Source organism: Equus quagga, chromosome 12 (genome assembly GCF_021613505.1).
Source record: "Equus quagga isolate Etosha38 chromosome 12, UCLA_HA_Equagga_1.0, whole genome shotgun sequence".
In the NCBI taxonomy this organism is placed as follows: domain Eukaryota; kingdom Metazoa; phylum Chordata; class Mammalia; order Perissodactyla; family Equidae; genus Equus; species Equus quagga.
In genome coordinates this window covers 19,682,627-19,710,252 of record NC_060278.1, presented here as the reverse complement: position 1 = coordinate 19,710,252, position 27,626 = coordinate 19,682,627, and the positions used below count along the sequence as shown (strand labels likewise).

Below are 27,626 nucleotides of genomic sequence, written 5' to 3'. Positions count from 1 at the left end.
TAATACTCATTCTGCATAAATGTAATCTGTATATATACTCACTGAAATATTAATACACAGGATGATAGCATCCCGGGCAAAATGGTGTTTTAGGAATTTATAGACTCAGGACCTTCAGGTTATGAAAGAGTTACTTTGCCTTTTGTGGGCAACCATTAGTTTAAAAGGTTATTTGATCCTCTAGATTCTAGAATATCTTAGAATTAAGCCCTGGACCATGTGTTATACAAAAGCCTTCCCCAGTATTCTGTGTGTTCTAAGCTAACATCTCATTTTATTAATGTTGTTCAGGAGAACGTATTATATTTACAGGGTATGTATTCAAGTCAAAGGTATTCGGTTAAATACAACTTAAGGTTGTACAGTCGTGCATTAATTATTACTACAGCAAAAACAACCTTCTATAATACTAAATGATGAGAATGGGACATCTAAAATGCCTAATGTTCAGCCACCAAACCAAATGCTGTCAACTTCCATGTTTGGGGGATTTTCCTGGATGTAGATGGGAAAAGGTACAAATGAGGAATTTAGAATTACTTCTCTTCTTCCAAAACTACAGGCCATTCAAGCATCCTATTCTCTCTGGACCTCTGAAGAGAGTTTTACTAACCATGGGCCTGCTACAGACAAGGGGTGTTTATCAGGAAATCTCACGTAACAGATCACCCCACCTTCGGAGATGTGAGTTTTACACTAGGAGATAAACTGACCTTTTGGATAAGGTGTCTGACCTGTCCCCTGCTGAGAGCTATTTCTCTCCCCAGACAGCTGCTGATACAAACAAACTGGGAGGCAGGACTTTGACAAATGAAGCTCAACCACAATCCTTTGTTTCCCTGAAGGCAAAAAGCTGGCATTCCACAAGCTCATTAGGGGGCCATGAATTACTGCGAGGCCAGGCCTGCACTTCCTCCTCCCTGGCAATCCCTGTGGCCGCATGTTCCCATGATCTGCGGGGCCAGATTATGCCGTCCACAGTTCACATTCCATGCTGTCAGGGTACTCTAAAAAATAAATAATATTTACAGCAGAGTTCAAAGCCAGCAGAAGAACTGGGAGAAAAATGGATCTTCAGAGTAAGTAGACCAGACAATGGAATCCAATGGATCTGTGGTGGTTAAATCATTTTTCATGGGACTCCAGAAATCTTTGTGAGTAGATATGAATCTGCATTTATCAAAACCCCCAAATTCCAATACCAAATGAAGGGCACAGAAAAGTAAGAAAGAAAAAATGGGACAAAGTATAGTTCCTACAACCTGAAAACATTTCATTCAACAAATTCAGTGAACACTCAGTTACTGGTCATCTACCATGTTCCAGGTCTCCTGCTAAGGCTCTGTAAAAAAGCCTTAGTCAAAAAAAAAAAAAATATATGACTACTACTGTTTTATAGCAAGAACTTGGGAAACCTAAATAAAAGGGGCCCAGAAGTCTCCCTAGGCAAATATTCAAACTGAGCTGAAGGCACTATATTTTAGAATCAGGGGTCAGCTAACTACAATCCACTGGCTAGATCCAGCCCTCTGCTTGTTTTTGCATGGCTTGCGAGCTAAGAATGACTTTTACGTTCTTAAAAGGTTGGGGAAAAAAATTAAAAGAAAAATAACGTTTCGCAATACAGGAAACTTTATACAAAATTCAAATTTCCGAGTGTGTAAAGTTTTATTGGAACACTGCCACGCTCATTCACTTATCTACTGCCTATGGACGCTTCTGCGCTTAGAAAGCAAGAGTTGAGTAATTGCAACAGAGACAGTATGGCCTGCAAAACCCGAGATGTTTGGTGTCTGGCCCTTTATGGAAAATGTTTGCAGACCCTTGTTTAGACTATAAAATAATTTTTGCTTTTGCTGAACTATCTGGACATATGCCTTAGGCTTTGTTAGAGAGCCTTAGAAATTCACAAGGAGAGCAAAGACAAAGCAGCTAAGACTTGAAAAAGCAGTCAATGCCTGAACTTGACCAAGCTAGACAAGTACAGGTGGATCACCAAACTGAAGTAGCTCATGTTGCATTTACAGATCAGACCCCCAAAGCATGAGAAAACATACATGTTCCTTTGTAGAAGAAAGGTATGATTTATGTTTCTTTTTAATACCAATTTTGCTAATTTCCTACCAATGGGCAAGAATCCTATGCCCTGATGCTGTGTCTTCTTGAGCATGTGGTTTTTGCCTCTAGACCTTGATTGTAAAGTCTGGGCTACCCTGGACCTTCCTCAGGGGGGTGTCAGTAAAACAGAATTCCAGGAGTAATGTCTGTCTTTGAGCGAGAATCCTATTGGTGGATGGCTGCAACCCCCTATTCTGTGAAGGCTCCAGTAAGAACTCTGACAGGTCTTGAGGCAATTCAGCCATGCTGGTCAACAGGCATGCTTACAGAAAGGAATGACAAGATTGCAGTTTGTCATTCTATAAGGTTATTAAAACAGTGTAAAGGATTCCCAGCGCTTAAGTCTGTTTATGTTCTTTCCAACACAATATCTTGAGAAGGAAGGAAAGTTGACATGGGATATTTATGTTGTAACACTTCCATAAAAGATACCTCCCTATGGAATAGCATTTTGCCCCTTGACGGTCAGAGACTAAAACAGCCAGAAAAGAAGATGTCCACATCCGTGTTAGGGCTGCCAGGGTTATCTGTAGCCATATTCACACCATCATGGTGATTCAAGGTTCTACAGAGACACTTGGGCAACCCGACAAACCTCAATACAATGGCCATGTGTGACAGTGGGTCTGGTCTCTGCGTTTTAGTGACCTCTAGGCTTTTTATTTAGTATAGAATATCCTCCTTGTTATTATTATTTTTTTCAGTAATTTTTTTAAGGTATACATTTTTGGTGAGGAAGATTGCCCCTGAGCTAACATCTGTTGCCAATCTTCCTCTTTTTTTCTCGCCAAAGCCCGAGCACATGGTTATACATCCTAGCTGTAGGTCATTCTAGTTCTTCTATGTGGGATGCCGCCTCAGCATGGCTTGATGAGTGGTGTGTAGGTCCACGCCCAGGATCCGAACTGGCAAACCCCGGGCTCTGAAGCGGAGTGTGTGAATGTAACCACTTGGCCATGGGGCCGGCCCCCTCCTTGCTATTATTATATTTCCTCCACCCAACATATCTGTTTCAATTAACAAGTTGAGAGTTGGATCTCATCATTAATATATAACATTAATAAATTGCCGTCCTACAAAGGATAGGCAGAATAGTTTCTTTCAATAGAGATGCAACAGAATACACTTTTAAGCAAACAACAATCTTTTGTAAACTCACCTAGAAAAATCTCCCTTTGCCTCCTGTAGAAGAAAAAATTCAACATCAGTGAAACATTCTCATCCAGTGTTACAGACTTTAAAACACATTCTAGAGTCATGACAACTCTTTTACTCAATAAGCTCAGCTTACAACTGCCATCATCCTGTGTGCTACAGGAATATAATTAAGAAAGGATGCTCTGCATTTTCCACTTGAATGTGAGACACTAAACGTTAGAAAGTTATATACAAAGAAAGTGATTTAAAATGACAAAATGCAAGTTTCCACCTCTAGGTCCTGGTCTAACTTTTTCTAGTTTAAAGATTCTGAATCTGAACGTGTGTCTAGGCACCGTCTGGCGTGTGCTACCTTTTGTTCTGTCTCATGTTGTGGGCTATTTCCCGATTATACTAAAGACTTTTGGAGGCAGGGACCACAGAACCTTTAATGAACCTAGCATATTGCCTCGAACATAGTAGTTGTTCAGTAAATCTTGCTGAAGGAATAAATTAATGGCATCATTTCACTGCATCTTGCCAGTGTTCCTAATATTGCCATTGTTGCTAATATTCGGTAACACCTCTTTTCCACATAGGCTAAAGGTCTTTTTCTTGTTTGTCCAAGGGGTGTGAAGCATTCTCTCGGCAATTAATTCTTGCTATTTACTTGGCTTTCTCCAGAGTGCAGGAGGGCACGACACCTGAAGAAAATGGGCCACTGGATGATCTCAGTTTCCCGCAGATAGGTTATAACACAATTTTCCTTTGCAGAGAGAGATGCTGTCTTAAAATTTTGGAATACCAGAAGCTCCTATTTACTGCCATAGTGTAGTGTTCCTAATAGCTCTTTCCTGCTTGCGGCAAAAAAATAATAAGGAGACACCAAGCTAGTGGATATGGCAGCCGGCCGTGCATAGGTTGTCTTATTCCTCGTTCTTCTGTGTAAAGCCCCGGGATACACAGGTGAGAGGAGAACAACTTACCTGTAAGATATAGGAGGCTAATTCGAACACCACTTCACTGTCCACATCAATCAACTCCTGAAGGAAAAACCAACAAGAAAGGTAAGTCTGATATTTTAACTATGACTTCTTTATGACGTCTCTCTAAAAAGAGGCCTGGTCTTCCTTTGCTGAGGAGTTTCCCAGAATTTCAAATACTCATAGGATGTCTCTGGTCCTCGAGGCAATTTTCCTGAATTACCTTGTCCCAAATGCTCACTGACATCCTTTATACAGCTCTCACCCAGAATGGACCCAGTGGTCCCGGGCCTACACAGTCATCCCAAAGGCCTCATCTTTAAATCTTGACGAGAAATTAAAGAGTGGACCAGTTCCAAACTTCTTACAAATCTGCTAATCTGATTAACCAATGAAGTAAGGTGACTTGATAACCAATTGCATTTTCTTTGTCAACTTTACTTCATAACCAATAGTAAGGTTTTATTGAAGGAAATGTTATAATGGGGTTGTAACTCTAAATTAAAATTAAATAAAATGAAAAATAGAGTTCCTCAGTTGCATTAGTCGCATTTCTTTCATGCATTCAATAGTTCAGTGTAGCTATTGGTTACCATGGTGTCCAAGCAGATATCGAGCATTTCTATTATTGCAGAAAGTTCTCTTGGTCAGCACTGTTGGAGAAACTGAGTTTAAAGATGCTTCTGTCCTATCAGTTCTTCCCTCAATCATTTAATTGTGATCTATGGACGTGGTCTTAAGAGGACATAAACCTCTCCTTGGCTTATCTAATATAGATTTTTTATATATAAAATATTTTTATATATTTTATATATATATTATATATTTATATAATATATTTTATATATTTATATTTTTATATATTTTATATATAGATATATAATCTAATATATATTTTTTCAGTATGTACATAGTTCATTTCTCTTTTCTAAATAGCTTTAGTGAGGTAAAATTGATACACAAAAACCTGCACACGTTCAATATATACAACTTGATGAGTTAGGACATATGCATACACCTGGGATTCCATCACCACATTCAAGGTAACAAACATATCCGTCACCTCCAAAACTTTCCTGCATCCCTTTGTGTGTGTGTATGTGTTTTGTGGTAAAAACACTTAACATGAGCTCTATCCTCTTAGCAAATTTTAAGTGCACAACACCGTACTGGTATGTATAGTTCAGATCTTCAAGAGAAACCTAGAGTCCATTAGCATGCAGAATAATAACCAAACCGACCGACATCGTACTTCTGTGGTCAACTTTAAGCAGAAACGTCCAGCTTTCTTTGCTCTCCCTCATATCACTAGATCCTATAGTGAGCGACTGGAGTACGGAAAGTTAGAGCTAGGAGAGAGTTAGACCCCAGCTGGCCCAGCCCCCTGCTTATACTGAGAACAGAAATCCCAAACCATCAGGGACTTGCCCAAGTCACAAGGCCTTAGTGGCAGTGATGGGACCACAAACAACTCCCAACCTCTCGTCCAGCATGTGACCTCCCTGAGGGCATGCACTCTCCCAAATCAATTAGGACTCCGTCTCGGCCGACAGGTTCTCAGGACCACATCTGTCATCGAAGTTAGCTAAAACAAGAGTTACTTTTCACTTGTATTATAAACCGAACTCTGAGTCATAGATTTCCCAATTATTTTTCTGTGGTCCGGAACTGGCCCCTGTAATTCAAAACAAGGCACTCAAGCAAGCCTATATCTTTTGTGGGAGGGAGATCATTCAGGCTCTTATGGGCTTAGGAATTTCAAAGATGGATAATAATATTTGCTACCGAACCACCTCAGAAGTGTGGGCTAAGAGAACTAATGAGAACATATGAAAGACTCGGGGTCAATAATTCTTTACGCTTAACCAGCTGAAAGAGCTTTAGGGCCGCTGTAATTGATACAGACTGTCAGGGCTGGATGTGGAGGAATGCCTGGAATCACAGTTCTGGGACTGCAGGGCCCATCAGAATGTAAATCATTTAACAGCGCACCAATGATTTAACAGAAACACTGTCCAGGGTCTGCACAATGGATCATTTCTACTCTGTGTCCATTTCCATTCCCACCAATCGACTTCCTGAAGTCGCTCGTGTGTACTTGTCAGTGTATTGGTATGCATGCTCTTCTGTCAAACATTTACGCCTATGTTGCAGCTAATGGTCAACAGTGGACTAATATTTAACATCCCAGGAGGCCTGTCCAACGTGCAACTCAAAACCAACCATCAGGATCAACCCTTTTAAGTGCAAACATAGCTTTTAGTTTATTATTTGATTCATCTGCTAAATGAAAATGTCTATACCTGTGGTGGGGAGCAGGGGTGGGGAAGGTGGAGGGGGTCTTATATTTTATTTCACACATCCTATTATGCAGTTCCAAGAGAGACCTTTGGATAATCTGGCGGCAAATATTAACTGTCAGGTACTATTCTTCAGAGTAAAGCTATCAAAAGCATGCAATTAAACATCTAACCTGATTTATCCAAGTTCTCTCTCACCATATTTGTCCTCATCCTCAGGGTAAGTGGGAACTAGCGCCTTCAACTGGGGTGAGTTTTCACCTTCTCTGACTCTGACCATCTCCTAGTGATGGTATTAAAAACACTGCGAGTCAAAACGTGGCCAGTAAGAGGGGCAAGGACTAAAGAACAAAGTGGCCCAGACAGCCGACACGCTTGCAAAATCTGATGGAAAAGAAAGCTGCATTATTACCTTTTACCGTTTCTATTTAGTATTCATTGAGTTCAAGCTTCATCTTGTTGTCCGTCCTTGGGGAAGTCAGTACAGAGATCTAAACGGTGCACGTAAGAACCACTCTAGGAATAGTGGGAAGACACGATCCTAATTGCGAAGAAAATCCTATCCTACCTTGCAGCCTTGGCCTGATTCCCATCTGAGGTCTCCTGTTCATAATATTTTCTCCCTTGTATACCCGGCCGTCCAGGTGACTTTATTTTGAAAATTCCAGTAGCATGGAACAGATGGCTAGACTTTCTGCCCATGCCACACATTTCCCATTGTCCTTCAACACCTGACAGCCGAGTTCCCCATGCAGAGGCATGAACAGCTGTTTCCAGGGTCCTCCTCTCAGACATGCAGCCATGTTACATGAAAAAGATGACTCTACCTTCTTCTCCTCTGACTTCTCTGGCAACCCAGAGCTTGCTTCTTTCGTGTATCTCTGCTCAAGCACAGGAAATTAACTGGACAAGACCATGAAGAGTGTGTGCAAAAATTCCCTACTCTCCTGGGGCTCTTGGTTTTCCGTGACTGAGGATGAAATGGGAAAGGAGGAGGGGGAACAGAAGACCCTTTAGGGAGGATCTATGGGGTTTCCCATCTGGCACCACCCAGATGCTGGTGGTGTGACATTCTTCTGTACCCTCAACGTTCTTGGAGTCATTTGAGGAGGCGTGTCCCCAGCACTGTTTGCTGAGCTGGAATCTTGCCTGGGAATGCGGGGTGCTCCGGTGGACATGTAATAATTTTATCTGGAGATTCACTGGTAAGAGGGGATGCTGGTAGAAGAGAATGTGATGTCTTATAGTTGTCGTGGTCATTTGGGGTGTAGTTTGGGCATCTGTTTCATTTACTGCTGAATAATTACGAGCCACTTTCTTTGATCTTTTGAAAAACGGTATGGAAAGACAAGACGTGACTATCCACAGGGTGTGTATGTGTGTTCAGAGCAGGGCTGGGGAGGATGGCCCCACTTCCTCCCACTCAGCATCGTTTCATCCCAGGTGATTAAGTAGCTGCAGGAAGAGGCCTGAGGTCATTTATCAGCAGCATAATGGCTAACAATATTCTTAGAAAGATTCCCATCTGAGGGGCTCCAAGTCTTCCAAACAAATAGCCCCAAGAGAACCCCAAGCGGCAGGTGTTATGGATGCTCTCCAGGAGTCCTGGGAGCTGGAGGGTGTCTTCAGGAGCCCCTCACTCGGAGGGACTTGCTTGTGGTCTTTCCGCTCAACCAAGAATCTTAACGAAAAGCATCCCTCCATGGTCAGGAATGACAGCAATTCCAACTTTCAGATAAGATTAATGAGCTAATTACAACAGGAAATAGGATGAACAACCACATGGTAGGCTGAGAAGATCCCAGTGAGGCCGACCTTTGCAAAGCTCATTCAGAATGACTTGCAGGGCTGGCCCAAGAGTTTCCCTAATGAATCCTCCTCAACCGTTACCATCTTTCTTCTCACCCACGAAACATCTCAAGATTATAATTTCTTGCCATCCTCCTTGAGATCATTTCTACTCCCACCTAAAAGGTCCAGGTTCTAGTTCCAACCTCCCAACAGCTCTGGGACCCTGAATAAATCGCTAGACTTCCTGGAGCTTCGCTGTCCTCAGCAGTAGAACGGGGATAACAATTTCTTTTCCAATTATTTTACTCAGTTTGGTGACAAAATGGGGAAGTGATTTGGAAGCTCAAAGACACACTACAAATACGATATCTGTTATTTATTTTCACACATTGGTTTACGGATAATCTAACTCCACAGTGTTGCCTCTGTTTTTCAGTAATCTTTAGCATTTTTAAGAATCTTTAGTAAGATACATTTTTTTAAAGAGGTGGGCAGCATTGCGTGTGTGTGTGCGCGTGCACATGTATGTGTCAGTCACTGTGTATATCACCCAAGTGGGTCCTGATGCCACATTCAGCCTTCTCGTGGCCGTGTAACTGCCTCACCTCATTGCACAACTCATAATGACTACACAGAGCTGCCCCCAGGCAAATGGGCTATGGTGCAGGATAAGACTGATGTGATCTTGCCCAATTCCTCCTTCTTAGCCCTTTGCCAGGTTTTCATCCTTCAAGTCACTTCATGTTGTCTAGCGATCCACTGGGGTACACCCCATGCATGCTGGGCCACCACTCTCATTTTTGGCATAGGGATTTCTCCTGCTGTCTACTGCATACGTGATCCCAAGGAATCTCTTTGAGAGGTCATGGGCAGAGCCAAGATGCTAAGACGATGCAATTTTGTTTCTAGAGGGTAGAAAATGAAAGTCCCTCTCTGTCCTTCTTGCCTTCCACTCTTTGTCATATGAGCACACACATTATACCTGCAATAATCAAATTAAGAGATAAAGACTAGGATTCTGCAAGTCTGAGACTAATATTTATGTTGGTTTCATTGTCCTGGGGGGCTTGCTTCTGGGCCTTGTTTCTCTCATCTTCAGATAAGATGATATCATCTGCTCATTAGCAAAACTCTTTGAAGATCTTGGATAAAGACTGCTTATTTCAATTTCAACAAGAGTGACGGTATTTAGACCTAAGTGGCAAATGTGGCCCAAGGAGGATTATTTAAACTCCAATAATATGTGAAGCTCCCAGATCAATGTGGACATCTCAGCAGAGAAGTCTGAGCAAGAGCCCCCAGCACACATAAAACAGGAATTTTCAGCTTTTTCTTTTCTGGCATCATCTGCTCTCAGTGGGTACGTGGAGGCACCAAACTTGGTAATTTTCCAGGAAATACGCGAGTCCTTGCTCCCTTGGAAAGCAATCAATTAAACACAATTTACTGAGCGCTGGCTGTGTGCCAAGTAGAGTAAGAGGTCGTGGAAGGTGATCGGAAAAATTCTCTCAGAAAAACATTTGTGCCAACTTTTCCTCCAACCCAGAGAGGCACATTTCAGTCCATCTTCATACGGCGACCATGAGTCCTGTTTCTTTGGTTATCATAGCTGGACGAGATTAAGTGTAAAGATCAAGCATAATTTAAATGTGATGAATATACTTAAAGAATAGATGGTCAATCCCTTCCGGTGTGGGCAAGGTTACACAGTCCACACAGGAGATCCATAACAGCGCAGCTAGTGCTTTGGACCAGTCCCTTACTTCACTCAATTTAAATTACATAAGTCTCTAATTACTCAACTGCAAGGAACTGAATAGAAACAGAAGGTCTTTCAGTGTGGGAGCCAATTTTACATTCATGTGAAGAATATTGGGAGCCAGATCTTAGGTTTCTTTATTTCCCTTATAACTTTAAGATCGATAACCTATAGGAATCCTTCTTTTAAAAAACTAAACAGACACTGACATTTTATGACCATTTTGCAAAGCTTTCAAAAATTACTGTGGTGACTAATTTTTGACAGAAATTTCACTGTCAGCGGAGAGCTTTGACCAGGAAGAATTCAATCCTGCGCCTCAAAGTGGGGACAGAGCTGAGATTAGACCCATGTGCACCGGTCCATCCAGTGTGACAAGTCCACTGCTCCTAGGGGGCTGACGGATGGGCCTCCTCAGTGGGTGTAGGGAGCCACATCCAGAGAGGCAGAAGACTGATGGAAACGCTTGGCAGGAGAGTTCTTTCTTTCTCGCGTTGCTTCCCAGGGAACACACAACACCCCAGGCAGACTTCCCATGGGAGTTTTCCATGGGACTAGACACACATTTTTGACATGAGTTTTATGCATTCCCTGGTCATAAATTTCCTTGCCATCACCCACCTGTCACCTTAGTGAGTTAAAACACATCAGAAATGCTGTTAGAGCATGTGGCCATCTGGGGTATCAGTGACCCCCCATTCTACACTTCCTCCTGCTTTGCTTAAAGTAGACAGTTACAGCCCTGCTCTCTCATGATCTCAGTCTAACTTTCTGCAACTTGATACATTATGACAATGTTTTTCTGCTTTTTTTGTAAATACTAGGAGGACATGAGAGAGAAATCCACTATGGTTGTTCTTTCTGTCTCCTGGGGAAGAGCGGAAATGAGGAAGGTGGTATTCTTAGTTTCAGAAAAATAACAGAACAAAAACCCTCTCCTCATTTTCCTACTGTTGAAGAGATGATAGGTGTGTTCTCTGGAGAAGATGAACAGGAAGCTGGGGTGAGATGGAGTGAAAGCGCAGGGATTAAAAAGACGTCTATACCTAGATACAGGCCATTCCCTCCCCAGACTGGAGACAGTGGAAGGATACACCCCAGGCAGGAAGTAGGAAGACTCTCCTCTGGAGAGAAGGAAGAGCCACAGAGTAAAGACTCCCAAACACTGATATTTGGGGCTCCCACTGAAAGAATTAGTTTGCCACTGGATCATTCCATAGGGAAATTCACCAGGGGACCATCCCCACCTGCGCTTTTGGAGCATCAATTAGCTTTTAAGTGCCTTACTCTTAAATATGGAGGGATGGACCAGAATCAACAGACAATTGAAAGCTCTACACAACAGACAGAAACCAAAATAAATAAACAGCAAAAAAAAAAGAAGAAGAAGAAATGGAAGGAAATAGATATGCACAATAATTTTCTTGGAGTGATAAGAGGATATTAGGTTTGTAAGACAATAATAGGATAATATACATATAAAGAAAAATCAGATAACGTGAAGGAACTCTTGGAAATTAAAAACATGACAGCAAAGGTTAAAAAGTCAATAGAAAAGATTAAAGACAATATTGATGAAATCTCCCGGGAAGGAGAATATAAAGAGATGGACACTAGGAGAGATGAGATATCAAAGCAGGAGGCCACGCTCAGCATGATTAACAGGACTCCCGGAAGGAGAAGATGGAGAAAAGAGAGGAGAAGGCATCATAAAAGAGATAGTACCAAGAAACCCTCCCAGAGCTGAAGAATCTGATCTCCAGACTAAAAGCTCATCGATGCAACAACACAATGGATTTGCAAAGACTCACATCGGGGCACAGCATCCTGAAACCTCAGATGAAGAGGAATAAGAGGAGATCCTAGAAGGCCCACCTGGCAGTGGAGGCGGGTGGCGTCCACATACAACGTATAGCACAGGAGACTTCTCCAGACCAATTCTGGAAGACTCTGAAGCAACACCTTTGATATTCTGAGAGAAATCTTCATTCTATATTTCTCTATCCAGTCAAACTATTAATCAGATACGAAGATAGAATAAAGACTTTTTCAGACAGGCAAGGATCCAAACATTGTACTTCTCATATACCCTTTCTCTGGATTCCTGGAGGATGTTCTCCAGTGAAACAATGGTATAAAACAAAACCCAGGAAGACCTGGGATCCAGGAAACAGAGGACCCATTCCAGAGCTGGGTGAAGAAAAGAAAGGATGCAGAAGGGGAGTCCTGGGGTGGGGGCTGCAAATAAGGGCCAGTACAGACTGAAGCAAGAGGATGGAGGCAAAGGCAGCAACAACAAAACCAAACCAAAGAGGGAAACCGATGCATTACCTGATGCATGTGGAAATTAATGTCAGTAGGCATTTGGGAATCTGTAGGAGCTTTTGGAAAACACTGAGGGGTCCGTAGAAACTAAACAAGTAACAGCAAGGCAATTATTACCTTTAGGTCAAACAACTGGTGGTCTAAAAAAGGAATCACAACCATAGGAAGCTACTGGGATTAGTCATAACAATGTAACGCTGGCGGCTGTGCCTTCTGTCCAGAATTGCACTAATGCCATATTGGGAAGATGGGAAAAGGAAAGTGGGGGCGGGTGTACAGGGGACCTTACTCCTTGCCTATCTTAATGAGAACTCAATAAATCTAAAATGGATCAATCAAAGAAAAACTTCCTGTGCCAATTTTGTTGAAATACGCAAATATCAGAAGAAACAGCTAAAATTGTTAAAAGTGGTGGGACTCGGAGGTTGGGCTCTTTTTCATAATAAGCCACTTAGAACCATTGGACTTTTTTTTTTTTTTTGAGGAAGATTAGCCCTGAGCTAACTACTGCCAATCCTCCTCTTTTTGCTGAGGAAGACTGGCCCTGAGCTAACATCCATAGAACCATTTGACTTTTAAACTATGTCATGCATTACTTTGATAAAAATAAATATTAATACTTTAAAAGTGAATGCAATAAGGACTCGGAGGAAGCAGGAATAAATAGCTTATTTTATCTGAACACTTAGATTCTACTACATGGTAGGAATTGTTCCCTAAGAAACAGGGAGGGAGCTGGTGTTAAAGCTCATCTGGGTCAACTCAAGCCTCGGGGATGAGCATTATCCACAGGTTCTGTGGCTGGCACGGCTCCTGGGCTCTTCAAGGCCTCCAATGTGCCAGAGGGCAGCGTGGGTGGCACAAGGAAAACTGCAGCCAAGATGAACAACTGGGGTCTGAATCCAAATGAGCAGGCCTACCTCAACAGGAGCTCATCATGTGCCAGGTGCAGAGCTAACCGTATTCATGCTTTATCTCCCTTAATCTTCCCAAGAAGGTTGTGGGGTCTTTTAATATCCTGGCTCAACCAAAGAGGAAAATTAAGCTTGGAGACATTGAGAAGGAGCCCGCACTTATCGCATTCACAAAGAGGCAGGGCTGGGAAGGGAACCGAGTCTGTGGGACACCATCTAAACTCTCATCACCATCATTCTGCCGCAGGGCCTCCCACGATCTTACATATTTACAACTGGGTAGAACAGGTCACACGGCCTGTTCAACCACGTCCGGTCTTTTGTCTTTGAGTACGCGCCCAACCTCTCTGACATCAGTTTCTTCCCTCTATAAAGCTAATGATTCCATTTATAACTCTCTCATGAGGCTCCAATAAGATAATATATGTGAATTGTTTTAATAAATGCTAAATGTCAATTTATGCAAATGAAAATATTTTTGACGATGGGAGGGAGACTGGCGGTCTTGTGATGCTTTTTGGTCTTCTATATAAACTTCAAAAAAGCCATCTGTGGGTCTTTTGCACAACTGAGCTCTAGCACAGACACTGAGAGGAGATAGCTGGACTTCTGGAAGGACATACACCATCCAGGTCGGCAGCTTGACCCTAAATTTGGCTGCCTCCGAATGCACCATCACCTCCACTTGGGGAATCTGTGATATTTAGTCCTGAGGATTTCTTCTTCTTTTTTTAATCTCCCATTAATCCCAGAATCCTCCCCGAGCACGATGTTCCGAAGTGCTGTAGCCTCCAGCATTTGCGACTGGACCGAACTGAACAACTCCAAGAGAGAAACTTTCCTCTCCTATACCCAGATGCCTATACAAGCAGATTTGGGGCAATTTTGTACTTGCCCAGGTTGAGGCAGATTTCATCTGTTCAGCGACTTTGCGGACGTTTACCGCCCAAGTCTGCCACCTGGTGGACGGCGCTCCCTTTTTATTCCTGAACCTTTCCAAAGTGCTTTCCCATTCATTAAATAAAAACCGTCCGATGCTCCTGCAGTCTGTGAGGAAAGTAAGGTTGGTCTAACTAATTCCACTTGAGGATGAGATAACGAGCGTTTAGAGAGAGGAAGGAATTTGCAACTTCCTGGAACTACATTTAGGGTCTTTTTCCTCCATTCAGCAAAAACCCAAAATACCGTAGTCTGAGTGCTCTGGGTTTGAGCCCAATTTAAGTCCTGGCTCGGCAACTGTCACCCAGCAAGATCCTTCACAGAACTGAATTTGATCACAACCAGGCTCTGCATTACTTTGAACACTTGCATTGGGCGGAACTATTCTGTGCAATAAATGCGCTGCAGCGCTTCCAGAAGGAAAAGTGTTGAAGAAGATACCATTTCAACAAATGTGTGTGTGTTTTGATGTGTAGTGGGTCGTTGCAATCTCCCCAAACTGGGTGTAGTTAAATGTGAAAATATAGGCAGGGGATCTCCTTGGACGCCTTCAAATGCAGCCATTGAGCACTTGACAACAGGGGTACTTGGCTTGACATTCTCTGGGCTGCGGGGGCATCCTCCACTCCAAGGAGAGTCTGCCCTCCAGGGCGCAGTGCGGCCCAGCGGCCGAGCTCTGTCACCTGGAGTCAGGCTGTCAGCTTCACCTCCCACTGACCCCGCCATTCCGTAGATATGTGACCTCGGGCAGATCTCATAACATCCCTGCACCTCATCTTCTTCACAAGGATAACAGGGACAAAAAGTAGTATTTGCCTCAAAGTTGTTGTGAAGAATCAGCCACACAACTTACAGAGAGCACGCAGCACCAAGCCGGCCACAGCGTGACCTGAGTAAAGACCAGCTCCTCTCCATGGTTGTTAATAAGCCGACCTAAGCTGCACTCATGGGACCTAAGGGTGCATGGTGGGGGCAGCAGAGAGGGTGTTTACTTTAAATGCATTCTCCTAGTTGTGGTTCTCAACCTGGGTGGTGTCCTGCAAGCCCTCGCCCCAGGGAGGGGGTGTGTGCTGGAAACGCGTGTGGGCATTCTGAGTTATCCAATGAAAGGAAATACTACAAGTATAGGAGGGAACTGGATGCAATGCAGGAGACTGTCCCACTCAGTTAACAACTGACCCTTAAATAGACATTTCTCTAAAGAAGATGTATAAATGGCCAATGAGTGTACGAAATGATGCCCAATATCACTAGTCATTAGGGAAACGCAAATCAAAACCACAACGAGATACCACCTCACACCCACTAGGATAGCTAGTATCAAAAAACCCAGAAAATAACAAAACCAGGAGGTGAAGAAACTGGAACCTTTATGCACCGTTGATAGGAATTTAAAATGGTGCAGTCGCTCTGGACAACAGTATGGCAGTGTTCCCCCAAAAATGAAAAACAGGATTCCCATATGACCCGGCAATTCCATTCTGGGTATAGACCCAAAACAACTGAAAGTAGGGACTTGAACAGATATTTATAAACCCATGTTCATAGCGGCAAAATTCACAACAGCCAAAAGGTGGAAGCACCCCAAGAGTCCATTGATGGATGAAGGAGTAAACAAAATGTGTTATATACACACAAGGGAATGTTATTCAGCCTTAAGAAGGAAGGAAAGTCTGACACATGCTACAACATGGGTGAAGCTTGAGGACATTTTGCTAACTGAAATCAGCCAGACAGAAAAGGACAAATACTGTAAGATTCCACTTATATGAGGTACCGAGAGTAGTCAAATTCATAGAGACAGAAAGTAGAATGGTAGTTACCAGGGACTAGGGGGGTGAGGGGAATGGGGGGGTCATTGTTTAGTGGGTACAGAGTTTCAGTTGTGCAAGATGGAAAGAGTTCTGGAGATGGATGCTGGGGATGGTTGCACAACAACGTGAATGTGCTTACTATCACTGAGCCTTGCACTGATCAATGGCTACGATGGTAAATTTTATGTGTATTTCAGCACAATTAAAGAAAATTTGCCTCACCTAAAGTACCAATAGCATCCGTTTGAAAGATACTACTAGAACATTTCAAAATGGTCAACTACAGATGCATTTGGTAATAAGAAATTCATTGATACTTGCGAGACCTAAGTTAACTGGTGCATTTGTCATATTTGTCTAGGTTTCTCCTTTGTCTCAGCTGACAGGTTATGGAGACCCCTAAAACCAGGCGAAGGAACACGTCCAAGGAGCCAAAAACACAGTGAAGGGATCAGAAGGAGTCACATTACTGACATGTCTAGCGTCATGAAGCTCTCATTTATGTACAGTAATTAATTTATACATTACTTACACTAATCAATAAAATCACCATAGTGGCAACAATTTGGGATTTCCAGCTTCAAATGATACTTTCGGATTTCAGTGGGAAACTCTGAACAAGAAGAAACAGTTCCTACCTTGTAGATACAGGACTTGGCATTCAGAAAGAAGAGCTCGATGGTGGCATTATCCTTCAGGTATGAAATGCTTTCTATATAGAACCTGAAAGAGAAAAACCACAAATAACCACAGAAGCATCAACAGAGCAGGCAGAAAACCAACTGTTCTCTGAGCTACACAATTTGACGTGAGGACCAGAACTCCCAATCTAAAATGAGCCAAAGAAAAAGGCATCATCAATTGCTTTCATGTGATTCCTTTTTGAGAGAAAACAGTGTTTTTCAAGTCAATTGTCACACCTACTGTCATGCCCGACAGCCCTTACATAGCCAAAGAGCTGGGCTGCCATCAACTCCTAAAGGTGGACTTCAACTTGACCATTTCTTTTCTTTTTTCTTTCCTGCTTTCCAGTTTCTTATAATATTATTTGCTTTCAATATGTTACTTTTTTGTCCTAAACGTTGTTGAGCTGGATTTTTTAAAAGACAATTTCTTTTGCTTAATCGAATAAGGGGCCCCATTTCTTTTTGAAATGGTTACAACCTGTCTTCCCAGACGTGGCAAGGTGTGGTTGGATTTCTGCACCTCCAGAGAGCTGTGGGAAGTGTTTGTAACACTGCGATATTAATGATATTAATGCATATTAAGCGAAATGACTTTTATCCAGATGGAGGTTACAGATTTTTTTTGAGATGAAACATGCTGAGTTAAATTTACATTAAATGTGCTTTTATACATTAACTTTAGAGTTTGCTGAATTCCTTAGATAAGGTACTTGTACGTGTGCAAGGAGCAGCTGCACCAAGACTAGGAGTTGGGAAGAGAGAGGAGAGAGGAGACGGCTGACACGCAGAGTCTCGGAGGAGAAGGTTCTGTATGGGTGTGGAGGGCACTGGACACCTGCCTCGTGGACACTGGGGGTACCAGGAGGGGGCAGAAGGTGAAACGAGAAGGAAGAAGCGTTACGGTCTTCTGAAACCGTGTTACAAGGTGATGGAAAGAATCCTGAGGAGGAAGGCAAGAGACCAGCGATCTGGTGCCAGTTCATGTGATTTAGGGCAAGTCATATACTCCTGCTGGCCTTCTGTTTTCTAGACTGTAAAAGAAGACAGCGGGACGCGGTCAGGGGTTCTCCATCTAGGAAGTGTAGTGGCTTTCAAATATTGGAAAGGAAGTCAGATTAAAACAACAATAAAAACAGCAAAAACAACCAACCAACATTGCACAAGGCAAACAAAACACGTCTGTAGGCTACGACAAGCCCGCGGCCCACCAGTTTGCAACCTCTTGTCTGTAGACTAAGTAAATAATATCTTCTATCATTTTTCAAATGTGTGCAGAGGCTGCTGAGATAAATACAATACAGACTCATTTAAATTTGTGAGGGAATCCAGAGTAACTTCAGATAATAGCAGATATTTTCAGACAATGGACGTTAGTACAATTACCATTACGCAAGAGTCTACAAAATTACAATAAAGCCCTCATTCCTGCAAAGCCTGTGAATGAGCAGGCTGGCTGAGCTCCACCACCTCATTTCCCTGAAAAAAAAAAAAAAAAAAGGAGGCACTTGCCTCCTGCTTTTGGAGCAAGTACTTTAGGTCATGGAGGCCTCCATAAAGGGCCTGCAGTGGTCTCAGAGGGGCTGTAAAGTTGTACAATTTTCAGTCCTCTAAAAATAGACTGGAAATGCAGTAGCAAATTCTGCATCTCAAAGCAAAAGAAGTTAAATTTGATTTAATTTAAAAATCTACATCTGTTGTAAAGGGCTTTTGGGGAGGGGTAGTCAGAATAGCAAAGTCAGAAGGAAGGAAGGAGGGGGGGAAGGAAGGAAGGAAACTGAAGGAAGAGAGGGGAAAGGGAAGGAGAGGAGGGGGGGGAGGGGAAGAAGATGACAAAGGCTCAGATCCGGGTGGTTCAGGAAAATGCCAGCTCAGCTGGGTGACTTGCAGGCGTGGCCTATTATGGACGAATCTTGCTTCTGTGCCTTTGTTCAAGCTATTCCTCTCAACCCCCCAAACAACTCTCCGCCACGTCCTACCTCACCCCTGCTCCCTTGAGCCCTCGTTCAGGATCCCCACATTTTCGCCGACTCCGCTCACCATCCTACAGAAGTGCTCCTCTCCCGGACTCCCTTCCACCTTCTGCTTACTGAGCTGCCCAAGCTCCTGTAAGTTTCTGCTCCCTGGGATTTCTTACTAAGCTGCAAACTCCTTGAGGGCTGGCCCAATCTTACTCATTTTTGTATCCCAGCACTAATTCAGTGCCTGGCACAAACATGAGCTTAGTAAGCATCTGAGAATGAAAGACTGATTTTTTTTCACTCTTCTCCCCACTCACGGTTGGTTGAGTTCTTGCTGGACAATGAAATGGGCAGTGAATGCAATGCAGGAGGGAACAGAAATAATAAATGGTTTCCCAGGGGTCATGAAATTCCAGGCTGGGGGTCTTATATTCCACATCTGACCCCTTCCATCACTGTTAACATGAAAGAAAAGTTGTTCACACAAAGCTGTTAGTGACCTTGGTGCCTAAGGCCAGAGTAATAGCGGAGGCTTCTTGAGGTGGACAGTGATTGTCCATAGTTATGCAACAATAATTTTGAGTCTAAAGCTGTTAGGTCTGAAATAACCTAATTTTCAAGGCAATGCCTTATGTCTGTACCACATTTAATTCTTGCAAATTAAGGAGTGGTCACGTTCTGTCCTCTCCAACCCCAATTTTCTCCTCGACTGTATCTTAAGCAAACATAACACTTCCCTCTTCAACTCTCTAATAACGGAAAACTGAAATGAGACAGCAAATTCTGCATCTTCTGCAACAGCTTTCACTTCCACTGAGCTCCATGTTGTCTGGATATACAAGAGGCAGGAAGGTAGGAGGAAATAACAAGCATATTCTGAGATGAAGAAAAAAATCACCTCCTCTCGACAAAAACTGGAAAGCAGTTTCCTGTTAACCTTTATCACCAAGAAACAGCCTGGAAACCATGTGAGCTCCAGGCTGGTCATATTATTGTTCTGTAACCTTGGATATTTAACTTATCTTGAACTTTCCATCTGTGCTAGAGGACCCGGTGAGACAAAATGCCCAGAGAAAAAGAGACCTCAGTCATCTCCATTCACACACCGAGACCCAGTGCACAGGGCAGGAGCACCAGGGAGAAGAAACTTCTGGAGAGGTGGGAGACACTGATGGTTTGGGTTCAAAGTCGAGATTTTCTTTCTTTCTTTTCTTTAATTTTTTTTTTTTTTTTTTTTTTACCAGTTTCTGATTTTCATGGGAACCTTATTAAAGGTCCTCCGTGTCGGCAGTAGGTGGCAATGTTGCATTTCCTTAACTACCAGCGCGGGCGCTTCCTCGAAGACCTGGTTCACAAAGAACATTCCGGATCTCTACGTAAACCCAAGGAAATGAATGATTTCTCTGAGATTCAGAGAGTCTGCATGGACAATTCTAAGTCTGGTTCTGGATTAACCATGGGTTTCTGACTCTTTGACATCTGGCGCCCTGCTGACCTTGGAGGGACGGCTCCTCCCAAGGTGAGCCAATTCCTAGAGAGAGTAAAGGACTCACCGGTGAGCACACGTTTCATAGGCAGGCAACCAATCCAGAGCCCACATACCCTTCCTCGCCTCCTCTATGGGGCTCTTAGACTCTGGGGCCACTATCCACCTGCCCTGATCATGCCAGGGCCAGGAACTGGACAACCTGAGACAGACCCTATGCCCCAAAGCCCGCTGAAATGACTCAAACCAACCGTCCCAAGCCTGCTGACCTTGTCTCACCCATTCCTTCCTGCAGAAAGCACCATATAGGCCCTTGTCCACAGAGCCCCCTCCCTCTGCCTCCTGACCTGCCTGGTGCATCCCCGTGCGGCCCTGCCCGGCACAGCATGCCCTCTCCTCTTGGGAACCATGAGTAACAAACTGTCTTTTCAATGGCAATCATCTCCTGATCTGTTGGTCTCACCATCCCTGAAGGATAATAAAACCTGCACATCTAGCAGGACTGACGCTTAGGGCTTCTTCTTGAGTTGAAAGGAACGGTGCTCTAGGCCAAGGGCAAACCCAGCTCTGAGTGTACCCTGAGCTGCACGAGAATCATACCCAACCTGGCCAGATGGTGCCAACCTGAGAATATTTTATCAGACAGTCTGAAGGAGGAATAATACATGCTATGCTATGATGTGTGTGAGACTATCAAATACTCAGGAGGCTCTGAGGCCCTGGGGAGGCTCGTCCCCTTTAACTGTGGAAGTCTCAGACTGCAGGAGACTGAACACGGCCCAGCCACGGCTCCTCTTCCGGCCTCCTCCTCTTCCCTCTCACATCCTCCTCTTGGCACTTGGGAATCACCGAATATTTACAGCAAGTGTTAATTAAATGGACCAGTGGTTTCATTTTGTAATGAACACAAATGTCCCATTTTGATAGCAAAATGAGTGATCACCATGAGAAGGATCATTGATCCTGCTGTGAGTTTCCGCGGCCAAATATCTCCGACACTGAGAATTCCAACAGCGCTAAAATCTTATCCCGGACACCCAGTTGAGATCTAGCAAGTTCCTGTTAGCAGGCATCTCACTTGAGGTCTGTGCCATCACTGTGACTGTGAGTGATAGGAAAGAGCAATGGCTGTCACAACCAGCCAGGAAAGACACCGACAGGCAGGTCATGAACTCGGCTGTAAAATGCGCTCTCCAGATCAAAGCTCCCTGGCAACTCCTCTCTTTCCTTTTTCGCTTGCTCACTTCAGTTTATTGTTTATGAACCTCTAAGTCTGAGAAGACAAATCTAATCTCTGTTTATTTTCCTACAAACAGTGTAGGTGACCAGAGCTACAAGCTCACTTGGCTGGAGAACACACAATTAGAGGAACAGCCAAGACATGGAGGAATCATTCTGAGCACAAACTTGTGTCTATGCAGTAAAAAGACCTAGAGACTTCCTTAGCTGTGTAGACATATTTTAGACCTATTTTCCTTCTATTTTTTCTTGACCTATTTCTTAAGCATGCCTGGTGAATTCTATCAGAGGGTCGCTGTTCTCAAACTTGAGGAGCGTTCCCATAGCACTAAACAAAGATCTTGTAGTTGAACGTGATCTTGGTCATACACTGATCACGGGGCTGCGTGTAAAGCATATGTGTGAGGGGTAAGGGAGTGGGGAAGGATAAGGGTGGACAGGCATGCAGAAGGCAAATCATACAGGACATACCAAGGAAATCCTTAGCATGATAATGAAAAGCGGAGAAAATTATGAGTAGGGGATCAGAGAAGAATTCTAGAAAGATGCTCCGTGGCAACATACAGGAGAGACTGGAAGGAGCCAGAAGCAGAAGCAGAGACGAACAAGAGGAATTCCAGACGAGTACAGATTTACTAAACACAGCCAAGGGGATGTGCATCCATCCCTTACTCTTCATACTCTTCAAGTAAGGCATGGATATAAAGAGCTATTTAAGATGCAGAAATAAGAAGAATTAATGACTGAGGGAAGAGAAGGGAGCAGGTGGGAAAGAGCAGGTGAAGTCAAGGTTGACTCCCAAGTTTCTGGCTTGGGGGGCTGGATGGGGGGTGGTGCCAATCACAGAGATAAAGAGGTACCACACAAAGAGCCATAAGTAAGTTTCAGGGCAGAGAGATGACAACATCATTTGATTCAGGCAGAGGAGGGTAGAAAAGCAGCTATGGAATTTCAGGCCTAGAGACCCCCAGTGACCATGGGGTGATGGGACCACAACCTGGACTGCCACAACCTGAGGAATCAAGGGGATGTGGGAAGGGGGACAGTAAGTGTAGACCCATCCTTCTGAACCTTTGCTGTGAACAGAACGGGCAGCAAAGGGTAGTAGCAGAGGAGGATGCAAGTCAAGGGAAGGGATTTTCTTTTGTTGTGGTGGGAGAGGTGTGGTCATGGAGGGGAGGGATCCATGGAGAAGCAGCAGCCGAAGATAGAGAAAAAGAGAGGGGCGACTCAAGGCAGTGAACTCTCTGTGGTGGGGAAAGGGCTGGAAGTGGAGTACACATGGCCCCCCCTAGCTCTGGATGATGGGATAGGGGTCCCTCTTCCTCTTCCTGGGTGTGTACGTGTGAATATGTGGTGAGTGGGTGAGGACGCCACAAAGATGGGGCAGATACAACTAAGTTTGTGGGTAAGGGAGTAGGAAGCTGATGGAGCTCACCCATGTTAGCTTCCGTTTTCTCTGCAAAATCACAAGCAATGTCATCTCCTCAGAGCAAAGGGGTGAGCTTCTGGTCTGGAGTCTGCGGCAAGAGGGGAAGCCACTGTGGGCAATGAAGAGGACCCTGAGCAGGCACACTCGACAGAACTGGCTCGAAATATTGAAACATTGATGATCTCTGTGAAATTGGTCACAATCGATCACATGCCAACCTGCAGTTGTGTGATTTTTTTTTTTTCCTACTGACCACACTTAGCAACCCAGGGGTAGAAATACAAGAACTGTGTGACTCAACTGAGCCAACCCCACGTGCATGTGCGTGTGCGTGTGTGTATGAGACAAACGGCAAGAGGAGGGGAGGTCCAGGGTAAGGGAGTGGTGCAAGGGCACAATGTTGGGTTTGGACTGAAATGGCAAAGAAATGACAGCTGGTGGGCTGATAGGACCTTGGAAGTTGGGGAAAATGGATACATGCCCCTTCTTAGCCCAATGCGGAGTTTCCCAAAGGTCACCAAGCTTTGTGACTTGGCGTTGTCCCTGCAGGGGGCGCCTTGAGTTCATGAGTGCTAGAACGGGACCATCAGGCCCCTCTCACCCAGTGCTGGGTGCACCTGCGCTAACACCATCTTTGCAGATGGACACCAGTTCTGCAGACGTGGCCAAGCTTGGAACCCAAGGTGAGCAGACTCATCGACTTTGACTGGGGTGGCTCTGGCCCTACCTACACCGGGTGCAAAGGCAGGCTCTGATAAGCAACCATGGTGTCACTTTTCACTTGGGGGAGGGAGGCAGTGTGGGGTAGGGGGCAGGGCTCGAGGACTGGAGTCAGATCTGACTGAACAGATGCAAGAACTTTCCAGCCATGCTGGGGGGACCATTTCCCTGACCGTCTTGGGCCCCCATCTCCTTATCTTTAATTAGGAATAATAATACTGCTTCAAGGGTTGTTGTGAACATTAACAATTATCCTTAATAATGGATAGTTCCCTTCTCTCAGACCTTTTTCCTTTTTAGGTAATTATAAAGACCCCAAAGCCACCGTAATTACTGCTGGTGAGCTGACCCATGAGCAGTTGGAGGGAGCAGGTCCCTTTTAGGCTAAATAATAGGTCAATGAAGGCAGGTTCTTAGTCCTCCATCCTAAATCCTTACAGAAGAATTACTCTGGCTTAGAGGATGAAGCAGAATTCTCTGAGTTCGAATTCACATTATTTAATATACTGGGGTCTTATTTTACCTAATTGGTTGAATGGAGCTGATAATTCTGCCCCCACTCTCACAGATGTTTTGAATATGCACTACTGCAAAAGAATATATAAATGTTGAATTACAAACCAAGCTGGGATGGCAGCCTAACTTAGTTCCTCAGTGATACAGGATTCATATCTCTACTCGGGAATTCCTAGAACCTGGCTTAAGGTGGTTGATCTTTTCCACGGTCCTCTTTTATCACATGGTTTTCTTCTCCTTTTCCACGAAGGCTAACCACACACGTGTTACATAGATGTTTAAGCGGAAGGTGAAAGCCGTGAGGGGCTGAGTCAGGCTTCTTCAGGGGACGCGTGTGTCATGACGGCCGGGCTGGGGCTGCTCCTCTTTAGAAAGGTCAGCGAGCGCGCACAGGGAGAGCGCCCAGGTGGACAGGAGCTCTTTGACGGACCCCAGCATATTCCAAGGTCTGGATCTTTATGAAGACAATTTATCACACCACTCCTTTGGAGAAAATAGCCTGTGGGCATCCCCAGAAAGGCACTGAGCTATAAACTGGGAATTCTTCCAGGTCGAAAATCAAGGTAAAAGTGCAGAATTTACCAATGTGGGAGAATCTGCCTCCTCTCTCGGAGGAAACCAGAAAACCAACTATTGGTGTTTTGTTCTTGTGTTGCTCCGCTAGCTGAAGCCTGGGGACTCGGGATGGTGGGGGAGGAGCCAGGATCCTCCGTGGCAAGTGCTAAGGTGAGAGCCACCCTGGGAAGCGGTTGCAATAGCTCAGGTGACAGAAGATGACAGCCTGAGTTCAAGGAATAAAGAGGAGAGGGCAAGGCGGAGAGGGATTTCAGAATTAGCAGCAGAGAATTAACGCACATTAGAATCTGAGGAAGAGGAAAGACTTCAAGATGGAACGCCTAGAGGACTGAATGGATAATGACATCAGAGATTTGAGGGGACCAGAGAAGGTCTGGGGAGGGGAGCGGGGTGGTGGGAACAGGATGAACTTGGCTCTGGACCTGCGGAGTCTGCAGTATGCAGGTGGCCAAGAGGTAACTGGAAACAGCAAGCTGGGGCTGTCCAGAAAGATCAGCTTTCGCAACGAGCTGGAGAAGGAGCTCAGCTTTGTGGCAGGGATCTGCTAGGAGTCTGTCCCCAAAGGTGCATTTGGAGAGCTCTTCCTAAGGAGCGTTCTGTGAGGAGCCTGCTGTGGCCGATTCGGAAAATGGATGGCCCATGGCAGAAGTGTCCTTGGGTCTTCAGTCACCCGCTCCTCGTTTCTGTCTATTGTCAACACTGGTTCTGCCTCTGCAGCTTCCTCTGTGTATCTGGTTTCACAGACAGAAGTCAGCTCAGAGTGATTTGGAAAACTCAGCATATTCTCAGCGACAAGCACTTCAACCAGCAACCTCAGGATGCCCCAAGCTTTCCTTCAAGGCTTGGTTCCCCAAACCCACAAATAACTCGGCTCCTGACAGACAGTTGGAAACAACAGCTAATAGACAAACAGCCCAGTGTTTTCTATTCTTGGTTAATGTTGGTGAAAAGCAGCAAGAAGGAGGGGAGAAGCTGATAAACGTGTACTCATCCACCTTCGATTATAGATGAATGATCTGCTCAAATCCAACCCAGTCTCGCCTTACGCGCCGCCCCACCCGATGGAAGTGTTACTCTCTGCTTTACACGGTTACTTTTCCATTTATCTGAGAAAATGTAGCCACCATTAAAGAGACTATGACATCGAGATGATGCTCATCAGTAATGGAAATAGCTAAGATTAGCTCTGATATGTTCGCAGCTGTTAAACAAATCAAAAAGACATTAAATGCAAGTTTAAATCTACTCCGCCAGCTGAGGTAAAGACACATACGCCCGCCTGTTAAATGGACCCTTTAACTCTGATTCTAGGCTCTTCTAATGCCTTCTGTGGTCTCGGGATGGCTACATCTAAAACTGCATTCCTGGCCATGCTCCTTAGGAAGAATTGAACTGTCAATCATGGGCATCTTGATCTTGAATTCCTGTGAACATGTTTTTAAAGAGCTGGGTCTATGTATTGGAAGTGTTCGTGTCCACCTCAAGACTGAGGCTTTTGGACCTAAATGCCTCTGCAATTGTGTTGCAAGGAAGGTTCTGGACAGAAACAGCCTGGTGGCTCCACAGATGGGTGCTCAGGGAGCTGCTGGGTCTGGGGACTCAGATTCTGGTGTTGCTATGATTGGTGCTTTGCCCCTGAACCCACGACATGATTCTCTCTGGCTTCACACAACCTTCTGCAAACCAAAGTGATAAGTCTGGTCGACTTCATAAGATCGTTGCCAGTGTTAACTATGAGAAGCACATACAGTTCTCTGCAGTCACAAAATAAAACTTATAATAGATTAAACAGCAGAAAGATGCCGACTGTTTCTGATATTTCATTATGCCGTATCCTCCCATGACTGAGAAAGACACTGATCCGTGATGTATTGCTGGGGTTCCCCTATTCCTATTTGGAATAAAATAGACAAGTTTCAAGAGGCCAACTGGCCCTTGTGAGGCAAGAAAATACACGGACTTCTGTTATGTAGCTTCAAATGGCCACCAAAAGGATCCACGGGTTTGTGTTATCGTAAGAGATTCAGCTTATTTCAAGACGTATGCCCCCTCTCCAAAAAAAGCAAAAAAACCCAACAAGCTCTGATCTTCATTCCACACAAGCATCCTAGTGCAACAGCACAAACACGTGTGTCCATGCACACACACTGACACGCCTTACACACCCACGCCCCAGGTTTATATCTACTGGGAATGTAGTGGTACGGTAACCTCTATTACTGGCAATGAACCAAGACAAACTCGATTTCTCTTTCCTTTCATCACTCTACTCTCCCCGGCTTTCCGACAGAGAAAGAAATACAGAAGCAAAGAGTGGGCACCAGGTGTACATACCTGACACAAAAGTATAAAACCACCGGTCCTGACTTTTTGGGGAAGTCATGCTCCAGTACTCTTCGATCTAGCTGAAGCCAGTTTAAGTGTCCCCTGAGGAGAAGAGAGACACATGGGTTAGTGATCTGGATTTTGCAGAAGTTTCTGTGACAATGTTCTATGTGTAGCAGAGCGTGCTGGATCACAGATAAACGTGGACCTCTGCCTCACTGCTAAGTGTGCAATATTTGGAGAACCCAAAGGAATTATCTGGGGAATACTGATTACTGAATCAGCGGGAGACACTGTGTGATGTGAGAGAGGAGAATGACAATCAAAAAGTCTGGGGCTTCAGACCTGCTGTCCATTGTCTAGATTGCGCTCAAATGAAAATGTAATCGTGCTCTCTCTCTCGTCCTGAATTCCTCCATCACACTCTTGACTGCGGTTTTTCCTTAAGGACTTAAAACACACATTAGAGACACGTTAGCAATCTTCACAACAACCTACTGGAAGCAGATGGGGTGAAAAGCGAATCACAGACAGTATCTTAAGAATTTAAACGTACACCTACCATATGACTCAGCCATTCTGCTCCTAGGTATTTCCCAAGATAAATG

The 27,626-nt window shown here is 44.3% G+C and overlaps 1 protein-coding gene across 1 annotated transcript in view; it reads right to left on the bottom strand.

Moving 5' to 3' along the window:
* FRMD4A (FERM domain containing 4A) overlaps positions 1–27,626 on the bottom strand; it is a 275,085-nt gene that overhangs the window by 104,581 nt on the left and 142,878 nt on the right. Inside the window, exons 4-7 of the mRNA XM_046678619.1 lie at positions 27,028–27,120; positions 16,719–16,803; positions 4,242–4,298; positions 3,278–3,300 (exon numbers count right to left, since the gene is read on the bottom strand). Coding sequence (XP_046534575.1) covers positions 3,278–3,300; positions 4,242–4,298; positions 16,719–16,803; positions 27,028–27,120 — 258 coding nt within the window. The remainder of the gene's footprint in view (positions 1–3,277; positions 3,301–4,241; positions 4,299–16,718; positions 16,804–27,027; positions 27,121–27,626) is intronic.